Genomic DNA, 23435 nt, shown 5'->3' with positions numbered 1-23435 from the left:
GGATCTCTCTAAAATATAACATGTAAATCACATCCAATTCAATAATTCCTACAAACTAAGTTACTAATAAACCTAATCATTGTCCATTAAAGCAACTATATTCCATAAAATTTAAAATTTAACTCCATTACAATTAGAAGTTTTGACTTTTTGCATGTATAAACAACTAAAGACTGTATATGGCTTATCAAATATCATGACCAACAGAACAAAATGATGCACAAGAGAAGTGAGATGATGTTCACGATTAAGCATATCGCAGACGACAAATACGATTTTGGCACAAAGCAAATAATTGAAACAAATGACTAATATCAAATTATCAATAATTAATTTGACAGACAAATGAATAAGTTTGTGTGTTGTTGCATGTTTCTGGTTGCCGTAAAGTTCACAAACATCACAAACGGTTCGATTTTAATTTGAGAACTTGCATTTGAATGGGTATAGACATATTAAAGTTGACATTTAAAATGTTAAATTCACACTTAATCTATGAATTCAAAATTGATTTATGTCATACAAAAAAACAAAACAAAAATCGAGTTCATGTAACTATTAAAACTTGAAATTTGAAATTAAGAAGTAAGATTTATGGGGTTGATTCAACCCTTTAACAAAACAATCATTTCTATCTATAAGGGCTTCGACCATTGCCATGTGGAGGATATCAGTTTTACAAATTATTACCATTTCCCCATTTTGACATTACTCTTCGCCTTTCTTTTTGATCTTTGAATTCCATATATTTTGATGCAACATTTTCACATATTTAATTCTAAAATTCCAATCTTGATTTGGGCTAGCCGAATGCCTTTTATCCTAGGTCCAAAAAGTTGCATATGTTAATTTGGGTCAATATTGAATGTCTATCAATTTATCTACTCCATATCCTAAAGTTTCAACTTTCAAGGCCCGTGAAACGTGGATCGTGGGCGACCTCAAGGTGTGTTGCACATCCTCTGGATTGGGCCTAGGTAGCCCATAAGTCTACTAGAGTATACTTAAGGGAAGTTGATTACACAAGTTATGCCTTCACTTCGGACAAAACGACTTCATTCATTAGATGTTCTCTAACATGTGATTAAGCATATGTAACTCGTGGAAAAAAAATATAGGAAAACGGTACATAAATACAACAAAAACATATATTAACAATTAATCACAAAAGCAAATGCATGCAGTTGAATTAGGGACAAAATGGAGGAACCGAGTGAAAATGCGTGAGAAACAAACATTGGAAAAGCACATTAAAGGTATATATCACATCTACAAAAAGAGCCATAGGATAATTCATTGCTTTAGATTAGCCTTCACCATTCTTAATGAGGTTGTGTTCTTAGAAGCCATTTCCTTCATGTCTGATTTTACATTATCTTTATGTTTTCTTCTTGGACGTCCTCTCCTCCCCTCTCATCCATGGTGACCGATTCCACCTCGCAACCGTCACAATCTTCTTCCTCTCAATTTTTCGATGATCAATGCCACACATAATGTATTTTTAAATGTTGCATTCAAGATTGAGAAAATGACACATATAATCACGAACTTTTTAGGGTTTACTCATTCAGTCTCTAATGTTATTTATGTGTCTTTTAAGGAAACAAAGTTGGTTGTGTCAAGTCTAAAACGTCCTTTTTGAGAAAACAAAGGGGTAACCGGGTTACCCCTTATGACAGCTCACATATTTTTACATTTCAATAATTAAAAATGATAAAAGGGGTCGACAACTATCTCTCTTTCATATACTTTAATTGGATCTAAAATTCAAACCTCTCCAACAAACCTGTGCAGTAAGTTGCTTTTGTCACTTGACCAGAAGTGTTATACACAAATGGATGAAACTTGTTCAAATCCTTGTCTGTATCTTCCTTGGGCTAACCACACTCACCACCAATTTCATGTGATATTATATTGACTTACATAAGATGACATATCCCTCTAAATCCTCACAGCCTTAATCCCGAAATACCACCATTAGTAATAGTCAGCAAATTCCATGGTTGAAATTAAATAAATGGAACGTAAGTTTGAATTGTTCAACGTCTTCTTTCGATTCGCGATTAAAGGTATGAGCCATGGAAGAAAAAAAATTCAAGGGAAACGACCTGGGGTTCGATCGGAGGCACATAATACACAATCAACATTTCGAGGGTGGAGATGGCTTACTGACGGCAACTGCAACGAACAATGGTGGTAACTAAAGATTGTCAGCGGCAGCAGCATCAAACGGTGGTGGAAGGGCAGTCGGTGGTGGTGTGCAACAAGGGGTTGCTCTAACGGCCTTCTGCTACTTCGTTTCTTCTTGAATTCGATGGGAAAATGAGTGGGGAAAAGGAGGGACTTGGTGGTGGTCGAAATTTCACAGCAGTGGCGGTGATGGGCGCTTGATGGTGGTAGGTGGTGGCTGGAAAGTGGTGTTGGGTGGTATCCGGTGGTCACAACAACTGAAACGATGGTGGTGATTGATTTTCTGAACATATGACGAAAATAAGGGTTGTTGGTTTACAACAACTGACCAATGGTGGTGGTTCACGGTGGGTCTGCGGTGGTCTGTTACGTAGCTGTGGTGATGTAGTGGTGTTGGGGTTGTTGTGTGGTCGGAAGAGAAAAGGAGAAGATGAAGCTCCTTCTTCCTTGTTGCAACAAGTTACGAGAGAGAGAGAGAGAGTGAGAGAGAGAGAAAGAGAAAGATGAGGCCCAAGTTTGATCTATCTATTATCCAAGCCGACTAAAAGTAAATAGTCTAAAAGAATAGGTTACCCACAACTTAGTTCCCTCATAAAGCCATAAAAAAAATTTAGTGACTAAAAGGGTAAACTCTAAAATGTTCGTAGGCTATATGTGTCATTTTCCCTTTAAGATTCTATCTATAAGAGTTCTACCACATGTCCACCGCAAACATTCTCGTTTCTATTACTTTCATCTTCCTGCTTATGCACCTTTGTTCGAACAACATTCAGATCGTACATCATATCAGGCTTAACTACTACCCTATAAAAAAATTCATGATGTTTCATCGGATCTTCTTTTCATACAAGACTCATGTTGTAGCCATCCACATTAACCAAGCAACTTTTATGGATGAGTAGCGTTACACAATTGAAAAGTGATACATATCGTAAATTATGTGTTAGGTATATTATTTAATATATTATAAATACATAATTGAGACGGGGTTTGATGTTTTGTATGTAAACTAATAAGAAGAAATGCCCAAACTTTCTAAAAAAAATTTGCATTTTTAGTTTAGTTTTAGAGTTTTGCACATAGGAAACCCTTCATGTCTCATTGTCTTGTAGTTTTGGTCACTAAAGCTAATAATGTTAACTTTTATTATAAAGAGGGTGTTTAAGATTTCATTTTGATCCTTAAAAGGATTTTTAGACAAAATGACTTATTGACTTTTTAAATGTTTACATTAGTTTTTATGGTGGGAAAAAGTTAATAAGTCAATACATTATTTTTTTTAAAAGTATTCATCTTAGCTTAAGGGTATTTTAAGGTGATATTGACTTTTACAACTCAATAAGTCATAAGGAGTTTTGAAAGGTTAGAGTAAATTATTGAAATCGTTCCTATGGTTTGGTCAAAATTGCATATTTGGTCCCTAACTTTTTTTTTTGCACTTAGATCGTCCCCATGGTTTGATTTTGTTGCGTTTTTCGTCCCTATGGTTTGGTTTTGTTGCATTTTTCGTCTCTTACATACATAAAGTTAGGGACCAAACATGCAATTTTTACCAAACCATAGGGACGAAAAACGCAACAAAATGAAACCACATGGACGATCCGAGTGCAAAAAAAATAGTTAGGGACCAAACGTGCAATTTTGACCAAACCACAGGGACGATTTCAGTAATTTACTCGAAAAGTTATAAATTCTAACTTCTTAAGACCTTTTTTTTAAGGGTTAATGAGAAGTTGTTTTAAAAGTAATTTTCTTTTTGTCAAACTGTAACATCCTAAAATGCGCATTATATTTGAACTTTTAAAAATTTCATAAATCATCGACTTAATCACTTTTATTCAAAATAAATTCAAAACCAAACCCAATATCTATTAAAAATTACAAAAACTATTTTTAATTCATATTTCAAAAGTATTTATGAAAACATTATTATTCAAGATTAAAAAACCAACATCCTGCATCGAGCCAATGTATACAATTATGTCCGGGCATCCTGTGTACCTCAAACAATATTTTTAATGCAAAAAGGAGTAATGAAAAAGCTTAGTGAATTCCAAACATACACAATATCATATCATATCAACCTAACCCTATTCACAGATACAAACAGTATCAAACATATAATCACGCATGCATATCAAAGAATACATCAGTAACAAACATACTCCTAGTAGGACACATTAGCTAAGCATGACCCCCTTACGTAGTACATCGAGCCCTTGGAACACATTGGCTAAGCCCTATCCACCGTACCTGAACCCATTAGGGCACATTGGCCATGCCTAATCCCCACTCGGATGCGTCGAGTCCTACCATGCTTAGTCCTCAATACGTGAGACAAACCACTAGACTCTACCCATCCTAGAATCCTAGTATTACATGCATAAACAATACATACCTAGTACACACGAGCTATTATAAAGAAGATATAACACAACACGATGTAGTGAGGAACTCACCTCCAAAAGCAAAGCAACTTGGGACCCACTAACACCTGCTTGCCCTTCATACTTCTTAATAATAATAATAATAATAATAGTTTTAGTTAAATTTAGCTATTCATTTTCCATAATTATGTGAATAGACTAAAGGTTTAAATTTCATATTTCTATATAATAAATTAAGGTCTGTTCGGGACCTGTTTTGGCCACCTTAAACTCTACATTTTTCAAAATTGTTGAAGATATATCAGGTACTTAGCTTTAAAACTGGTGCTTACACTCCTCCATATGATTTTTCTATAATTTTTGGCGGATTTTATAAAACCGTCTCGCATAAAAGTTCATTTTTGTCTACTCTAGGTAAATGGTCATTTTCACCCTAGTTAGAGACATTTCTTATTTTTAGAACTTATTTGAGCTAATAATATAAGTGTCTAGCTTATTTATTAGCTATAATTTCTAAATAGGTGTATGTAAAACTAGTATTAATTTTTTAATAGGAAATTGCTAAAAGTGAAATAGATGTCGATATTTCATTGTTATCGCTACATAGCATATATGTAGGTTGTCGCTATTACTTTGCTATCACTATCGATAACACTGATCTCGACCCAAAATGATGTTCCATGATTTTTCTATCGATAACACCTCATACCTGAACAATCTAAACTATGTTGAATATTAATAAGTGAGACACATTTGTCTACCTTATGTTGCATAGTACAAATCGACTCCATAGAGTATATAGACAAATTTGAAACTCATGTCTAACCAAACCCTTAACAATAACCTAGACTCCATTGAATTCATACATCATCTCCTTCTACACCATCGACGATGTCCTTCTCCATCCCTCCTAGCTAGAATCATCGTTTGTCATTGAACATGTCTGAAACCATCTCAATTTTTTTTTCCTTAATTTTTTGGTGATCGACTCCAGTCTAAAAAACTTTGACCGGCAAGTTCATTGTCTTATCCAATAATGTTATATCACATGTTTATTCCACGTTATTTTTGCGACTTCCACTTTAATTATCCCATCTTTTATCCTCTAACATTTTTTATAATTTGTTCTCATTATTATTAGAATAGTTTCAATTTTAAAAAGAATAAAACAAACACTTTTTTTAGTTAATTATTAAACATCTAAAATATTTGAATTTGTAGACCTAAAATTGACTAGAGAAGTTTATCAGGTTTTGTGAACCACCCCTTTCGTTCCAAGTGAAAACCACCGTTCAAGCACAGAGCCGGTCGAGAACGTTTCATCTCTCAACTGAATACATAACAAAGTGCCTATCTGCCATGGCCGAATGTGAAGTAGCAAAAGAAGTGATCAATAAGAGATTTCGAAAAGATGACGCACCTGGAGAAATGAAGCCATGGGAGCAGCATTCGGCTGTAATTAGCATCCCTCGCTACGATTACAAAGCCCCAGCTTCCTTCCTCGATCGCTCCTTCTCTGGTTTCCTCATTACATGCCCTATCAGTTCGTACCTTGCTCTATATCTTTGTATGTTGCATGATTATGCGTGTACCTTGTTTATGTATTATGTACTTGCATCAAAAATTGAGACTTGATTAATGGAAATTCGTAAAGAGGAAGACAGACAACGATCAAATTAAAAAAAAAAAAAAAAAAAAAACCCAAAGTGAATTAAAAGTACCGATGTACACCTAAACCCTAATTAAAGATTTAGGTGGTCTGATCAATGTATCTTCTGAAATCCTGATTATAGTGTTTTGAACTTGAATTAATTCTTCATTATGTTATAAAAATCAACAATGTACCTCATCATAAGATTCAGGTAACTCATAGAACACAGAAGGTCAAGTTCAGATTGTTAATCAAGTTAGGAAATAGGAAATGCCAGAATTTAGTTATAATCGGGCCATTGATTTAATCCTTCAATATGTCCATTTATTACATGGTTACTATTATATATCTACATGAAGTCAAATCGTATACCTTGGCTCATTATCACTAATAATCTCTTACTCTCAAAGCATATGTTACTTATCCAAATGAAGTTACCAAGTTGAAATATGATCTTTTTTTTTTCTTCAGAAAGGGAGAAAAGTGCCACAAAAGAAGCCATGTCCATCCTCAACAAGGTTTGGTGTCTATTGCAACCATGAATCTGTTAAATGATACATAAATCTGTGTTGATATGTTCATAGTGATCACCATCTATTTTTGCAGTATCTTGGATCAATAAATACTTGTGGTTCTGAACAAGAGGAAGACCCTCAAAATGTTGTTACAAAAAGAAGAAAAGTAGTTAATGAAACAGAAGAGGAATGCACCAATGATATAGAAAACAAGATTCTTGATGAAAACACTGGTATTTTTCTACATTTTAGTTTAATTTGTATATTAGATCTCAAATTATGCCAAATAATAGTTAATGAAGACAATATGATTCACATTTGTGGTTTCAGATGCAAATACAGAAAGATCTGATCCTCTTTCACTTATTAAGCTGACAAGAAGTGGTTTGCTTTTGCTTACATTTTCACATGACAATTGTCCTGATGTTGTGGCCATTTTGTCAAACATCATGCAATCTTTGGAATCTTCAAGTCTAAAAGCACCACTGTAAGTTACTTAATGATGTTTTTTTTTCTGTATCAAGTAAAAAAGAAACACTCATTATGAGGCAAATTTATAAAAAAAAAATTGTTTTTTTTTTACTCTTTTGTTGCAGTTGGTGCAATAGGATCTTACCAATCCAAATGACTTGTGTTTTGCATGAGAAAGAGCTTTGCATTCTTGTATCCAAGCTTGTTGCTGATTTCATGAATAATGAAGGAAAGGATCTTAATCGACCTATAAAGGTAATTTTTAACTTAAAACCTATAAAAACTGATGATGTGGCACCGGTTCTTGCCATGTTGTCATCCACATCATCTGCCATATAAGCAAAAACTTGACCACTTATTAAAGGTTGGTTACAAAATGCCTAAATTTGTAAAAATATTGTAAGTTCATATGCAAGTTTTATGTTTTATAGAAACTAAATTTGTAGCAAGACTTATAAAATAATTCCATAGTTTGCAGTAGGATACAACAGGAGAGGAATTGAGGAGACAGAATTGAAAGGTGGGAATGGAATGCTGGATAGAAGCAAATGCTTTGAGGTTGTAGCTGGTGCTGTTAAAAGTATTGTCTCAGATTCGGTTGTTGATTTGAAATGTCCAGAGGTATGGATTTCAAGTGGGGGTAAAATAGTCATTTTTACAAGTGCTTAACAGATCAAAATTTATAAAAGTCAAATGGAGGGACCAGAACCATGAAAGAACAGCCATTTATTGAAAAAGATTTATTTTTTGGATCTAAACCGAAAAAATTATCATTTTTGCAGTTTACTCTTTTTTTTTTATATATCTTGACCATTGTAAAAGGTTTCTCTTGCAACTTTGGTTCTTGTTTGAGGTTTCTGTAACATTTTTAGTCCTTGTTCCAAGCTAAATGACTATATTTTTGGGATCAAATTAGCAAAAATCAGCTATACTCGGGGACCAAAAGTAGTCATTTTACTTGGAAAAAGGACAAAACGTTAGAAGAACCTCAAATAAGTACCAAAACTGCAAGAAAAAAAAACTTTTTGGACTAAAATTGCAAAAAACTGTTATACTCAGGGAGCAAAAGTAGTCATTTTACTTGGAACAATAACCAAAAACGTTACAAGAACCTTAATTAGGAGTTTTGGACCAAAACTGCAAGAAAAAAAACTTTTTGGACTAAAATTGCGAAAATCAGGTATACTCAGGGACCAAAAGTAGCCATTTTATTTGGAACAAGGACTAAAAACGTTACAAGAACCTCACAAAGGACCAAAACTGCAAGAAAAATAAACCTTTTTGGACTAAATTTGTGAAATTCAGTTATAATCTGGTCCAAAATTGTGAAAATCTGTTATACTCATGGACCAAAAGCAGACATTTTACTGGAACGAGGACTAAAAACGTTACAAGAACCTCAAATAAGTACCAAAACTGCAAGATAAAAACAACGTTTTTGGACCAAAATTGCAAAAATCATCTATACTCAGGGACCAAAATTGCAATTTACTGTTGAAATTTGCAGCTGACTGTTCTTGTTGAGCTTCTGCCAATTTCTGGGCTACCAAAAGGGTCACCTGTCGGTGCTGTATCCGTTCTTCCACGAAAGCTGATTATGGCTAAGCCTCGTCTTTGCATTAAAGCTTTGGTTCATGATGTGAAGTCGAAGGATTAAATGTTTGGAAGAAGTTTGATATGGATTTTGGGCGTGTTTGGCAAAAGTAGCTGGAAGCGGGTAGCGGTTAGCTGGTAGCGGGAAGTTGTAGCTTTTATTTGTAATATGAATGTTTGGCAAAAGTAGCTGGAAGCTTTTGAAATATATAAAATTACATAAAAGGACAATTGATTAAAAATAAAAAAATATATAAATATATTTTTAAGGGTAATTATGGAAATTGATTTCAAAAGCTCCGGAGCGTTTTGTTGAAAGCTACATGAAGTAATTTTTAGAATCGGAGCTTGTTTAAACTAAAGCGTTTTGTCAAAAGCTAAAAGCTAGAAGCTCTCAAACGCTTCCAAAAGCTCCGTGCCAAACACGCTCTTTGTATTTTAGAGTCATTTTAGCAAAAGATATAATGGGGTTGATCGTTTAGCTATAAATTATATTAATTTGATATACTTTCCTTTCCTTTTTCTTTGTCTATAATCGATGTCGTGATTCAAGAACAAGGTTTTAAAACACCTTCAAACATATAAAAAAAAGTGTGGTATAAAACATGCCATTATCATATCTCTGGTTGTCTTAAGTCTTGACTTAACAAAATTGTTATTGAAATTGAATATAAAATTATCTAAATATAAGAACGCAATATCATTGCCACATCTACTAAGGAACCCGGGGTAGCTTGTGTTAACCCTTAAATTTTTAGGCGTGGTGAAAATATTTTAAGAAATTTTTTGGTGTAGTTTAGTTTTTTCGGTGTGATACCCTTGCAGTCTATCGACTATTCATAGCCTGTGAGCCGAAGTCTTAGGGGATGTTTGGATAGGGAAAAAAAGAGGTGCTTATTGCTTATACCCACAATAAGCTAACTTTGAGTGTTTGGATAAAATTCAGCTTATTAAGCTAGATAAGCTAATTTTAATAAATATCTCTCTCTAATGCTTATTGCTTATTCCCACTACAAATAAGCTATAAACAACATTGATCCGTCTCTATACAATTAACATAGCATATAAAAAAACTTCACTGCATAATGAAAAATGTTACATCAAAATTATGTTTGTAAGTACTATTAGTTTGTGACCGCGATAGTTCTTAGGGCCTAGGGGTTAGGGTTGGGTAGAATAAAGAATTTTTGTAATAATTTTGGCATTCTTTGACTATTTTGACAACTCAAACCATTTTTAGTGATTTTGACCTTGGTTGTATAATTTCGCCGCCTAAGCCGATTTTTACCTTTTCTTTAACAGGATTTGACCAAAGACGATTTGTATATCGATTCGTTTTGATATGATCGATGTCAACAAGTGACGGTGGATCAACTTTAAATAACGTAAGACCTTCAAATTTATCATATTTAGATTTATTTATTTATTTATTTATTTATTTATCATATGGTAGCTTGTTGTTTTATTTAGGAGAATTAGATTCCCACCCTACTATCTTCTAGTTTCCTTTTCTAGACAACTTAGGTTATTTCATTTTTTTAGTTTCAATATTTCAGTTTCTATGTTGAGCCTTTACATATGTAGGCCAATGCTATATATATAGCCTTGTATGTCTTCTTGAATCATATTACAATCACGTATATATATTTTGTATATAAAAATTAAATAATATTTTAATTTTTGTTTTTATCTATCTTTCTATTCGTATAAAATAATAACATGTAAAGAACATTAGTTCTCTCTTTTACTTTATTCTTTTGATTGATATTTGTCTTCATCTAATAAATAGGAACAAAATATAAAAGGAATTTTGATTTCGTCATTTGTATATTGTAGAATTCAAATACCCTTTTACCTTTTGTTAGGGCTTATCTTTCTACTCACATACTCAAAATCATAAAAGTGGATTAAAATAAAAAATTAATGGATTGTAAAAGTCATTAATTTATATGAATAAGAAAATAAATAAGAACAAAAGATAGAACTTCAAACTATCCTACTCCATCAAAACTATTTATCTTCTTTTTGATGTTTTTGTTTGTTTTCTCAAACGTATTGTGATGAATGATTAGGTTCTTTCTGCCATATTCATGCTCAAATTTGGATTGGGTGCGTCTCTTCAGTTAATATCATAAGAGTAATGAGTATTCTTTTATTATCTTTTTCATGATGAAAGTTGCTGATTGGATTTGAAATGGTTGTTTTTTCCATGTCTTTCTTGTGCATGCGTAGATGAATAGATATTGTTACGTACGTACATGATATGGAACTTAATTATGGTTTAATGAATTTGTAAGTTTCCTAATTACGTACGTACGTACACGTTTAGTGTTGTCTAACAATTTTTATTAAGGTTTAGATCATTTTTAGTCAATTATTTTATTTAAATTATTATTGGTCACTGAACTTGTTTATTTTTATTTGTTATTTTTCATTGTAGTCATTATAACTATTGATAGTCGGTTTATAACATGAAACAACTTCGTTAATGTTATAATTAGTCATTAAATTTTTCTGAATATTTTATTTTATTATTATACTTTATTTAAGCTACCATTAGTTACTGAATTTGTTTAAAATTTATATTTTAATCACTCTACTTTATTATTATTATTTATATAAAACAAACCATCACTTTATATCTTTTTCTCCATAACTAAACTTGTTATATCAATTATTTTAGAGTGAATTATACGAATGATCTTTATGATTTATGTAGTGTGCATATTTAGTCATTGACTTTCTTTTTGAACTCCAGATGGTCCCTATAAAAATTACTTTAAAATAACTATTTTATTCTTTTCCACCCTATCATTTTGTTGCCCGAAGAAATACATCCAATCGCCCTTGATACTTTTACTTTGGCCTCCTCTATAGAATTAAGGCAACCATCAAACCTCTTATCTGCATTCTCTTTGGTCCAACTTGTTCGTGTTTTAATTTGCTTCACACAAAACATAGTCATTGTATTGTACGTTGAAGGAGGATCGACTCCCCTGATTCGAACTCTTGGAAGAAGACGTAGACTTATTGGTGTTTTCAGTTGATTTATACATACCAATATATTATTCGCTTTGAGCCACACGAAGACTTCCCACATAGTCACCCAAAGTAAAACTAATTATCAATGACAGTTGGAGGAGTTTCTACCGATGAAAAGAGCGACGGGGTTGATAAGAGAAAAATAGTTTTTTAAAGCCATTGGGATGTTCGAGTTAAAAAAAATTTAAAGACTAAATGTATAGGCTACCCTAAATCACAAGGATTATTTACATAATTTACACTAAAAAAAATTATCTAACAAGTTTAGTTGTGGAGAAAAAAATAATAGCTATTTTTTTTTTTTTTTTATAAATGATAACACAAAATCATAATGACTAAAATGAAAAGATAATAATAATAAACAAGTTCAGTGCCATGCCCAATTGTAGCTTAAACAAAGTATAATGCCTAAAATAAAACACCAAAAAGGGTTCAATGATTAATTATAATTTTGACAATGTCATTCGATATTATACACATGCTATCACCAATTAGAATAACTAAAAATAAACAAATTTAATGAACGATACTAACTTAAACCAAAATTAAACATCAAGAAAAACCCAATGACTAAAAATGTCTAAACCATCTTAATAATAATAATGCGACAATGCCCAAAATAATATGTTTGACCCAAAATCTTATCATATATGTGAATTTGATTAAAATTTCATTTCATATCAAATTTTCCACTACTCTATATCTGCATTTTTTAATTGAAAATGTGTCCACAATATTCGTTTTGTATTAGTTGAAAATGTGTATACTAAACTTTTTAATTGAAACTATGTACATAATATTCATTTTGTATTTGTTGAAATTGTATATATATCTTATAGAAATCGTGTCTTTTTAAGGCCGCTGAAGTTAAAATATGTGCAATTTACCTCGGTATATTTTGCACCGAAAGTTTATTATGTATCTTTCTATCGTGTGGAACAACTTACAATTTGTAATCGTAGTGTTAGTTTTTGTTTAGAGAATGTACGTATTTTTTTCGAGTATCAACTTTATTCTATACACACTCACTAATATTAATTTTAATCATAACGGACATATAATTATATAACTAAAAAAGTTATGAAATAATCATTATTTTGGGAATAAATCCATGTAGAAGTTATAGAAGTATAAAAAACGTTAGATGATAAATGAGATCGAGAGTACCAATCTAATTTGCATGGTTATTCACATCTTGTTTGTGATCATCGGTATCCCAGTCACAAAGTGAGAGTATAATCGAGATTAAACATGTCATTGAATAGTTTTGAATTTGATTGATAAATGTCTTATCTACCTAAAATAGATTTAAATTTGATTACGACATCCCTTTTCAAAATTCGAATCGAAAATATGGATCCTAGCCTTATTTTAATTTTTGGTTAATAATTAAGGATTAAAATCAACTAACTTGAATTTTCTTTTCTCCCTTTATACATGTCGAGTCAAGACAACAATGGTCTTCCTTGTTCTTCTGGAAATGTGTTTCCCTTATCTAACGATGATCTTCCACATTGATCATGGTGAAAGAATGTTCCCTTCTTCAAGCATTGGTGGAACTGGAAATCGTGCTTCTCCAATTCTTCCTCCACCTCCTCCAATAATTCACCCCGAACCACGTTTTCTTCAAGCTGAAAAATACAAAGTCACTCAAGCCTTATTGGCTAGTAAACATCAAGATGGAAAATTTGTGTGTGCGCATGTTCTAATAATGAAATCGCACATTGACAGATTGGGAATGTTGAGTGTCATTTTCCCAAAGGAGCTAGCCATTGACTTGGTTCTACTTTCGCTTCTTGACTCATATAGTCAGTTCATTAAAGACTTCTATGAAAGGGACCACGATGTGACCCTAATCGATCTGACATATATGTTGATTGCTGCTGAAGCAGAAATGCTTAAGAGCACAATTCAAGCGAATATGTTTGAAGGATCTGCCTCCCAAGTTTCCATGGACATTGAAAATGGCAACATTGGTAGTCCAGAAAAGGTTTCTCTTCCCAATGGAAAAGGGATCGGCCAAGGTCAAACCGTTTGACCATATGATAAAGAGAAAGGCTAATCCAGAGATAGTCCCATGTGCTAATTCTAAAAGGTCCATATGTTTTTATTTCCAATTGAAGGGGCATTGGATACGAAACTACCCAGAATACCTGAAAGATCTCAGAGATGGTAAGTCACGTCGTATGACTCTTGTAACAACCCATTTTTCACGTCCAAAAATTTCATTTTTCAATTAATATTTAATAAAATCATTTGCAAATAAACATTGTCCAATCAAACCATTTCATAAACATTTACTATGTCTGAAAACCAAAACATGTGAACTATCAAAATGTCAGAGTATGAATCCCAGAACAATCCCATGAATGCGGAAAAACAGTGTATGTGTATGATGTGCTGCTACCGCGCCAGCTCTTTCCCCTTCGACGAAGAGGTACCTGAAACCAAAACTGTAAACTGTAAGCACGAAGCTTAGTGAGTTCCCCCATTGTACCACATACCATACGATCACAAAACATACATACTGCCAGGCTATTCTGGGTGCCTGACTACCCGGTGCGGCCATTCTGGGGTGTCGTCCTACCCGTGTCAAGCCATTCTGGGGTGCTGACTACCAATCGGTCCTAACAACCGATCCTCGGGGACTATTTCACTCCTACTACCACTATCACGTATAACATATCAGGCCAGCATATAAACATATCATCACATACTGTCAGACATATCTGGGGAGTCTGACCTACCCTTCGATCCTAACGACCGAACTCTACTACTCTCACATATAACATACCAGGTAGTAGCAAACCTAGATAATATCTCAAAGACGATCATCTAACATACAACTCTTACTGGTGGGCCGGCATTGTAGCCGTAGACCCACCGCTACTGGAAGGTAACTCACCTCAAAGTAGCTGCTGATTTGAGCGGGAACTGACTGTCTACTGCTGATGCTGTTGTTCCGGAAGTCCTCCGGCTATAATTCCCACAAAACATTCAGTCAAATACTGCTAGCTGTACTTAGGGTAAAATGACCATTTTACCCTCGACCAGGTCAAAGTACAAGTCAAAGTCAACTTCCAGTTGACCCGACTCGCCGAGTTGGCTTGCCAACTCGTCAAGTCCCTACCCATTCGATTGTCCTCAATTCGACTCTACTCGTCGAGTTAGGCATTGGCTCAACGATTTCTCCTTCTAACTGATGTCCAAAAGTCCTTCATCCTACTCGCCGAGTTGCATGAACAACTTGTCGAGTTCATGTTCATCCGATGAACACTTTATGCTGAGACTCGCCGAGCTATATGAACAACTCGCCGAGTCTGTTCTTGAGGGAAGAAGATTGCCTTGGACTCGCCGAGTCAGGGAATTGACTCGCCGAGTCCCTCCATGGATAGGTCTGGTTTCCGACTCACTGATTCCACCTGCAACTCACAACTCCACTCAGCAAACACGAAAAAAAGGGAAAACTCGGGGACTCGCGGCTCGACTTGTCGATTCCGATGAACGACTCGCCAAGTCGTTCATATGCAATTACTATATACTCGATTCTGCTTGAATCCAGCTCATACCATACATAGATTTGTGCTCTTAGGGTAGGTTTTACACGTAAAGTTTCCAACTTTACGTGTATACATGCATAGGATGGGGATTTAAGGCTTAATAAAGGCTAAAATGGTAGATCTAGGACATTCAAGCACTTTACTCCCATAAAGGCCATGGATCTGAGCTTCTGGAGCTCAACCCTGCCTAGATCTAGAGGTTAATCAGCTCATTACAACCCCTAATCCACAACCAAGCTTGGAAATGGTTCAAGAATGTCACAACTGGAAATTTTGTGTCATGTAATCTATACACTCAAGCTAATGTGAATCAAAACTTAAGAACATGTGTGACACCTATGATTATGACATCAAAAACTTCAATCAAATACATCATACAAGTACTACAAATAGTCATCAAACAATTGGAGACCCTAGAAGTCCTTGTTTAAGACCATTTTGGACTAGGACTTCCTTATTGGATCCAAATGGACCAATAAGCTTCCAATTAGACTATCATGGGCTTAGAACCCTAATTGGGCTCTAATTGGACCCACACTAATTTATTTCAACATTTTGGGCCATGTTGGGCCTAGAATGAAATGAATTAAAGCTTTGATCCATGAATACCCTAAACTAGTCCAACAAAAATGGAAAAAAATCATACTACATTCTTTTAGGTATAAAACACACCCTAACTAACTCTAATTTTGGGCCTAGGGGAAAAAGCCCAAATTTTTCCTTTTCCCTTCCAAACTCTCGGCCCAAGGCCCAAACCCAAGGAAAGATGAAGAGTTGACTTTGCCATTGCCACCTCATTATTATCTTTTGGATATCCATGCAACATATCACATATACCCATGCATACATCATCTCAAAGATCACTTCTTCCTTCCTCTCTCTCACTCTCGGCCATATGCAAACACACACACACCACAAAAATCTCTTCCAAACTCTCTAAGTCTTGAAGAACAATCCTCCCTCCTTCTTCAAAATTTTCGTGAATCAAGAAGCTTCACAAGGAGAATCCATCACCAAAAATCATCATCTAAGGTAAGTTGATGACTAATCCATGATCTAGCTATTTCATTCCATCAAAAACCTCTTCTAAATCTATTCCAACTTGTGATCATGCACCTTAGAAGTCACCAAACTCGAGATCTTCATCAAGGGGTGCTAGGGCCAAAAATCACCAAACTTTCTTCCATATTTTCTTCAAAAACCGAAAGCTTCAAACAAGGTGAGCTTCATACCCCCTATTTTCTGTTTTTATGAGTTTTTTTTTTGGGGTGGGGGGGGGAATACAAGTGAAAGTGTAGATCTATATGTGTTTTGTATGCCTTGTATGATTTCCATGCTTATATGTGTGTTGTTGTGTGTTATAATGTTGGATCTAGCCATAAAACCCCTCAAAACCGAGATATACTTCATGTTAAATGATTCTAGCATCAAATATATTTCTACATACAAAGTGTTCCTAGAAAAATAGCTAAATGGCTTAGTAACATTTTCTTTGGGCTAAAAACACAATTTTTGGACCTAAAATGTGAAAAATACAAAGTTAAGGGCCCAAATTGACATATCACGAATTCTGATGGATGAGGTGTGTTAAAACAGTTTCAATAAAACAATTTCTGGAAATATACTCATTTGGAGGATTAAAAACATAAATTTCAAGCTTAATGGGCTAAAAATAACATTTTCGGCCCAATAGGGCCCATTAGGCGAAATTTTCTGTTTTGGAGGGCCAAAACTGTGTTTTTCTGTAAAACAGTGGACTATAAGTGTTCCAAGTCCTTTTCAAAGGTTTAAAATGCTTTTTAAATTTAAAAAGGACCAAAGTTGCAAAAATTTTACAATTTGGGCCAAAATTGTCAAAGTTGCGAAAAAGAAGGGCTATTACCGAGAAAACTGCAATTTCAGGGACTAAAACTGTTTTCATTGAAAAATATGCTGAAAAATATCAATTTCAATAATTTTTGGTGTTAAAATGTCAAGAAAAATGATTTAAGGATCAAACCGGAAAGTTATTTAATTCAAGGGGTTGAAAAAGTAAATTTTGCAAACAACGAGGGGCTGAAAACAGAAAACTTCCAAGGCTAATTCAATACACGCAATTTGATCAAATAATGGCACCGCGACTATCGACGAAATACAATACACAACAATACCAAAAGTCGTTGTTAAACGAATTGGTTCGGTCTCGAACCAATAAAATCCGAAACTACTAACACGACGACACTACGATTCATACAAGTAACGTTTGGGAATTCAATATACATGCGAGTGTGCACAGACGTCTACGCACCATCTTTGGGCCCCAAAAGTGTAAAATCTTGTTTGTTGGGCCTAGCTAGTCCAATGACCTGATCTTAAGGCCCGAAGACCTCTATCTTACGGAGTGTAGGGTTTTACCGATCTAACACAACGTAAAAGGACTTTCAATGGCTTGTATACTACTGGTCCCCAAGGGTCCTTTGGTATTGCTAGTAAAGTCGACATTTCATGCGAGGCGGGTCTGGGACCCCTCGTACATTTTTTTATCCCCAACCGGTTAATGGAGTCATCGGGGCCTTCGTGTCCTCTTTCTCTTCGGATGTGGGACTACACATAGTCAGGGCGGTTGGATAACGTGATTAGTACGGACGACGCCTACGGGATCGTTGGTATAGCTATAAACTGGTCGTTTGTGTAATGCGTGTTTGTAGCAATTAATCATTCTCAAAAATAATCCAACGTCGCCCGGGACTGACACTACACGCTATGCAATGGTTTCAATGTAACTTCATGGAATTCAAGGAATTAGGAAAACATCGGGTTTTCCTAGGGTTTTTCAATACATACAGATTCGAAATGCATACAACTCTAATGAACAATTTTTACAAGTATAGAAACAAACAAGCATACTTATGGATCTTCACAAACGTTTTCAAAAGCTTTTCATTTCAGAAAATATCGGATTTTTTGGTGGTTTTCAAACGATACGAAACATTGTTTTTTTTTAAAGTACCGCTTATGAACTCACCAACATTTCACATGTTGACGTTTTTCAAAATACTTGTATTCTCAGGGAACCAGTGACTCTAAGGAAATCGTACTCAGTGATGGCTTGCAGTTTACTTATTAACGAATCGAACAATTTATTTTTGGGAATGTAATGTTTAAACAATGTATTTCATGTAAACTCTACTGGTTGTACTATATTAATGCATGGTGACGAATGTTGTTACGTTTCATATATATTCAATGTTATGGTATTCAATTGAGTCACGACAACCCCCGAACGTTTCCGCCGTCTGGTTCGGGGGTGTGACAAAGAAGGACTTTAATGGTGACCTAAGGGACTGTAAGCATAAAACAGAAGGAAACTGAGTTATACCACAATGAATCTCTGAAATATCACCAAGATATCGAGCCTCCTTCTTCTCCTCTTGATCTACTCTCCTTCTTCTCTCAAAATATTCAAGAAATCACACCAAAACACTTCAATCTCGCAAGAAAAGGGGTTAGGTCGATATAAGGAGCTCTGAGGGTGAAGGAGTCGGGCTTGGGGCGCATAAGGTTGCTTTAAATAGGGTGCAAACCCTTGAAATTAGGGTTTCATCCAGATAGCGGGGACTCGCCGAGTCCAGAATATGGACTCGCCGAGTCGCCAACTTAAGCGTGCTCAGTATCCTGGCTCTACTCGGCGAGTCGGTCCTACAACTCGCCGAGTTCAAGGCTAGAATGTAAATTACTTAGATAGGTCATACGTACCAGGAACCAGGTGCTACAACTCTACTTCAGGTACATCCACTATCTAACTCTACTTTATTAAGTTCCTAATTATAGATTCTTAATACATGATGTGATAGTCATATTTTGATGTTTTTGTAGGATCTAAGAGAAAGAAGAAAGCTTGAGAAGAGTAAGCCGAATCTAATCATGAGTGATGGATTTCAGTCGCATGGTTCGATGATCAGATTTTGGAAGCTGCTGCATAGGAGTTCTGATAGATTAATAGATTGCTTAGGAAATATCTAGAAACATAGTTTTCATATTTTTGCATTGTAATGACAAATTTTTACGCATATTATCAATAAAGTGAAATTTTGATTTATTTACTTTGTATTTCCTTGCAATGGTATTTATGATAATTGGTGGTTATATTTCTATTATTAACAATGTTAAATATGAATTTGATTCTTAATTATGTCATTTGTGGAAATGTTATAATCAACCAAGTGAAAAGGAATTCTCATCACCCATGTTTGAATTGGATAGAAACTTGGAGTCATACAATTTGTATTGTGTGATGTATGAGAATCTTGATCATTGGAAGATCATGGCTAATTCGTTGATCACATGTTTATGTGAGTCAAGTGAAGGACTAAAGGATATAGTACACATTGATGTGGACTATTTAGATCCACCACAAAGAACGATAACTTTATTCGTCATGGTTTACCGATGTTTTAGTGAACATGGTTGTTTTTATACGATTAAGCAAAATTCTAACACTTTAAGAGTTTTCAAAGTGTAAAAGAACGAATAAGAAGAATCTATTAGGCAGAGAGATAAAGGTTTCTCCAATCTGAAAAAAGGAGAGTACTTTAGTGTCATGTTTTATGATCATCTTAATGATTATGGAACCATGTCATAAATTGATCATCGAATAACATCTTAGTACAATTGTTTGACTAAGAAGAGGAATCGAATATTGTTGAAATAGTTCAATCAAGAGATGAGTCAGACTTCGTTTCCAATCAACTTCTAGAGTCATACTCTAGTTACTTCAGATCGTATCTTGAAGCTTATTTCAAACTAAGTAGGTTATAACACCTCATGAAATGTGGAGTAATAATGTTTTCTTACTCTGGCACATTTGAAATTGGTAGTTGTCATGTTTTGGTTAAATCAAAGGATAAACTATGACCAATTATATGAAGTGTTCTCTTGTCAAGAATCCATACTAACTTTTGAATATTTGTTTTGCTCGTCAGAGAATGTTCCTTAAAGAGATAAAACTTATATGTCAAGAAGTCAGTGGGAGCCTTGTTGATCTTTAAAAGTTTTAGGAATCAATCGAGAATAAAACTTTTAGTTATCACTAGCACACGACCTAAGGTTGATAACCTATCAATTGACACCTTATTGTTTCTGTGTACCTTCCTGTTATGTTGGAAATGCTTATGAGTTGTATGGTTCTCATTCGACTACAAAAGGCAAAGCACGTTTGTCAGTGATAGTACATTGGTCAATATGGGTGAGCTGCTTAACAACAAGGAAGCACTGGTAGGCCGTCGTGCTACCAGAGCGCAAGAAATTAAGAACAAGCAAGTTCACTCCACGAAAGGAAAAACCTAAAATTGATTTTGGTTTTGTCATCTACCTTATCTTATGATTGTAAGTTGGAATTGATAAATTCACATGGATAGGAATGCATACACCATAAAATCTAGGTGGCAAAAGGTTTCACTCTAATTCATGAAAATGATTAGAGGAAACACTTTAGCTAGTAGATTTTAAAGATTTGATAAATATCATTATGATTAGTGGTTGTAATAATTGCATTCTCAAATTCGCAATATTATTACGACATCCATTTTCATAGTTTGAATTGTGAGAAATGGAAAGAAATAGTTTGAACGTTCAGGACTTATTGCTATAAATTCTAAAATGGTTTAAACACACACATATGTTATCTAATGAAGGTGTATGAGCTTGAAAAGTATAGTTGAAGACTTATCAAAGCATTACGTATCAGAAATCTGCACTTTAGTAAGAAAGTCAAAAAGTATTTATTTTTGGAAGTCCAATTGATTTATGGGTACATGTCGAAGCTAATGGGAGTATAATTGTTATGCTAGTAGAAGCGTAATTGTTATGCTAAGTGTTGCAAGTTATCAATACTATTTATAGGAAACAAAGTTTTCAAATTTGCAAAATTGCAAAGTTTGGGAATTGTTTTACTACAAAAGGATTTAGGGGAGAGGACACTTATACTTCATTTCAAATCTAAAAGTTTAGATTGAAGTATTTAATAGAACTTGGTCATAGGCATATATGAATATCATAGGGAATTCAATATATATGGAAATATTATAGCAAGAGACTGATCAAGTATCATGTCTTTATGTGTGACATTATGTGTCGAATCCTATATGTCTTGGATATTGGATTGATTACATATGCTATAAAATTCATTTGTTCTGATTTTCCAAATGCCTAGGCCAATGAGAGGGAAAAGTACTAGAGCAAGGTGTGACTGAAGTTGTTAAACAACTTTCAAGAACACTCTGAGGTTTACTGAGATTGGTTGCTTGTGGACAGTTGGAAGTATAATATTAATTTGGACGGACCATATTGACATAAATCTGAATGGAGGTGACTCTTATTCGGAATTGATGGTCATATGGTAATATGGAAATATTTCCATAGTGGGAGTTGGTTATTGAAATATACATGTGAGTTAGAAACCTTAACGCAAGGAAGGTGTTTAAGGAGTTACCTTGAATTTGATACTTCATCACCATGAAATTGTTTTAGTAACAAAGTTTCAATGGAGCATTTTGTAACATCGTTGGATAAGTCTCGGTGACTTTGACGCCACATCATCATAAAAGGATATTGCATGCAAGATTAGATCCAAACACATTTAGTGGTGACAAAAATTCGGAATTCCTACATTTGTAATAAGGATTTGGAATTGTGAAATAAGCATCGTTGGAATTATGTCCAATTTATCTTTTCACAAAGGAAGGACCATAGAGAGACATAGTATGCATGTTTATAACATGGGATGACTGATGTTTAATTCAAGCATTTAGTTTATTAATCAAAACATTATACAATTAATAAAGTCTAATTAATATGATGATTAAATAATAATTGTTTTATTTATATTCTATAGTTTTGAGACTATAGTTAATCAGGTTCTTATTATGTTTCTTTCACATGTTTTACTTCCCGAATAATTGGATTATTCAAACATACACAGTCGATCATACTTTTGGAAGTAAGTAGTGAATTAAGACTCTCATGAATGAGACTGTAGATTGTCCAAGGGGTTAGACATAGCAATGGTTTGCTGCAGTATTCATGAGTACTTTTGAAATGCGGATTTAAGTATTGGATAAGCCTACGCTCGGAGAATTACTTCATGGATTTTATCACGAGTAATTTTGAGATGATAATATATTATATTCTTGAAACTGAGATATATGAGTTGTTATTTACGAGTCAGTTGTGAATTGATAATATGTAAATGCATTAGTAACTTGATGTTATAAAACGTATTGTTGTGCATGATTTGATGAGTGAATAGTGCAAGCATATAAGTCAAAGTTTATCCGTTCCTTTTACCCTGAAGGGAAAAGCGATATCTGAGGGTCCTTCGATGATTTGATGATGACATCTAAAGCGCTTGGCCAAGCCTAGACTGAATTGATGTGTTCAATTAGTAGTCTGATATCAGTCGTCATAAATCAGAAACCGGGAAACAAATCATGGACGGGGAGATTGATTATAATCCATGTTTCATGTCCATACGATATCTTGTAGAACGGAGGAATATTTGATCACTTATCTAAGGACATGTTACTGACTAGGTCAGAGTTCGACAGCGGCTTTTGGTAGCTAAAATTTGCTAGTCGATTTAGTAGTTATACTTGAATTATAGTTATTAGACTTATCCAAGTGGGAGACTATTGGATTAGGTGTCTAAGCCTATGACTATAATTGGTATATACTTGAATTGATAGTAGCACAATCCTTTTGGGTTGCCTTCAAACCTGGTAATTGAATAGGATGATTGTTAGAGAGAGAAGAGTGATTTATTAATTTGTTATTGATGGGTTTTTGAGCATTCTAACACTTCCTAAGTGTACATGCCACCCTAATAACCTTGAATCTATGTTTTCTCTATATACATGCAAATTTCTTTTTCAAGGTTATTTCCTAACTAGCATGGCATGGGGATTACATAAAACATAAAGAACTAGTAGAAATACATACCTTGTTGTTGCTTGGATTCCTTCAAGACTTTGTGAGCCTAGCACCCCAAATG

General features: G+C 34.3%; 1 protein-coding gene across 1 annotated transcript; it reads left to right on the top strand.

Annotated features, from left to right (window-relative positions):
• Nucleotides 1-5817: 5817 nt before the first annotated feature.
• LOC145069832 (uncharacterized) lies at nucleotides 5818-9082 on the top strand. Its single transcript, XM_079016775.1, has 7 exons — nucleotides 5818-6120; nucleotides 6700-6746; nucleotides 6835-6976; nucleotides 7074-7230; nucleotides 7340-7469; nucleotides 7686-7835; nucleotides 8722-9082. Exons 1-7 carry the CDS (start codon nucleotides 5937-5939, stop codon nucleotides 8869-8871), a joined length of 960 nt encoding a protein of 319 aa, XP_078872901.1. The 5' UTR covers nucleotides 5818-5936; the 3' UTR covers nucleotides 8872-9082.
• Nucleotides 9083-23435: the final 14353 nt, after the last annotated feature.

This window comes from Lactuca serriola, chromosome 8 (genome assembly GCF_051521515.1).
Source record: "Lactuca serriola cultivar US96UC23 chromosome 8, Lser_US96UC23_V15, whole genome shotgun sequence".
NCBI lineage: Eukaryota > Viridiplantae > Streptophyta > Magnoliopsida > Asterales > Asteraceae > Lactuca > Lactuca serriola.
This window is presented reverse-complemented; position numbering and strand designations above follow the sequence as displayed.

Bases quoted from the DNA above. Each gene is read 5' to 3' on its own strand.
- LOC145069832 (XM_079016775.1), top strand. From the start codon at position 5,937: ATGGCCGAATGTGAAGTAGCAAAAGAAGTGATCAATAAGAGATTTCGA. The intron at 6,747-6,834 runs GTTTGGTGTCTA...CTATTTTTGCAG, and splicing joins CCATGTCCATCCTCAACAAG to TATCTTGGATCAATAAATAC. The intron at 7,231-7,339 runs GTAAGTTACTTA...CTTTTGTTGCAG, and splicing joins TCAAGTCTAAAAGCACCACT to TTGGTGCAATAGGATCTTAC.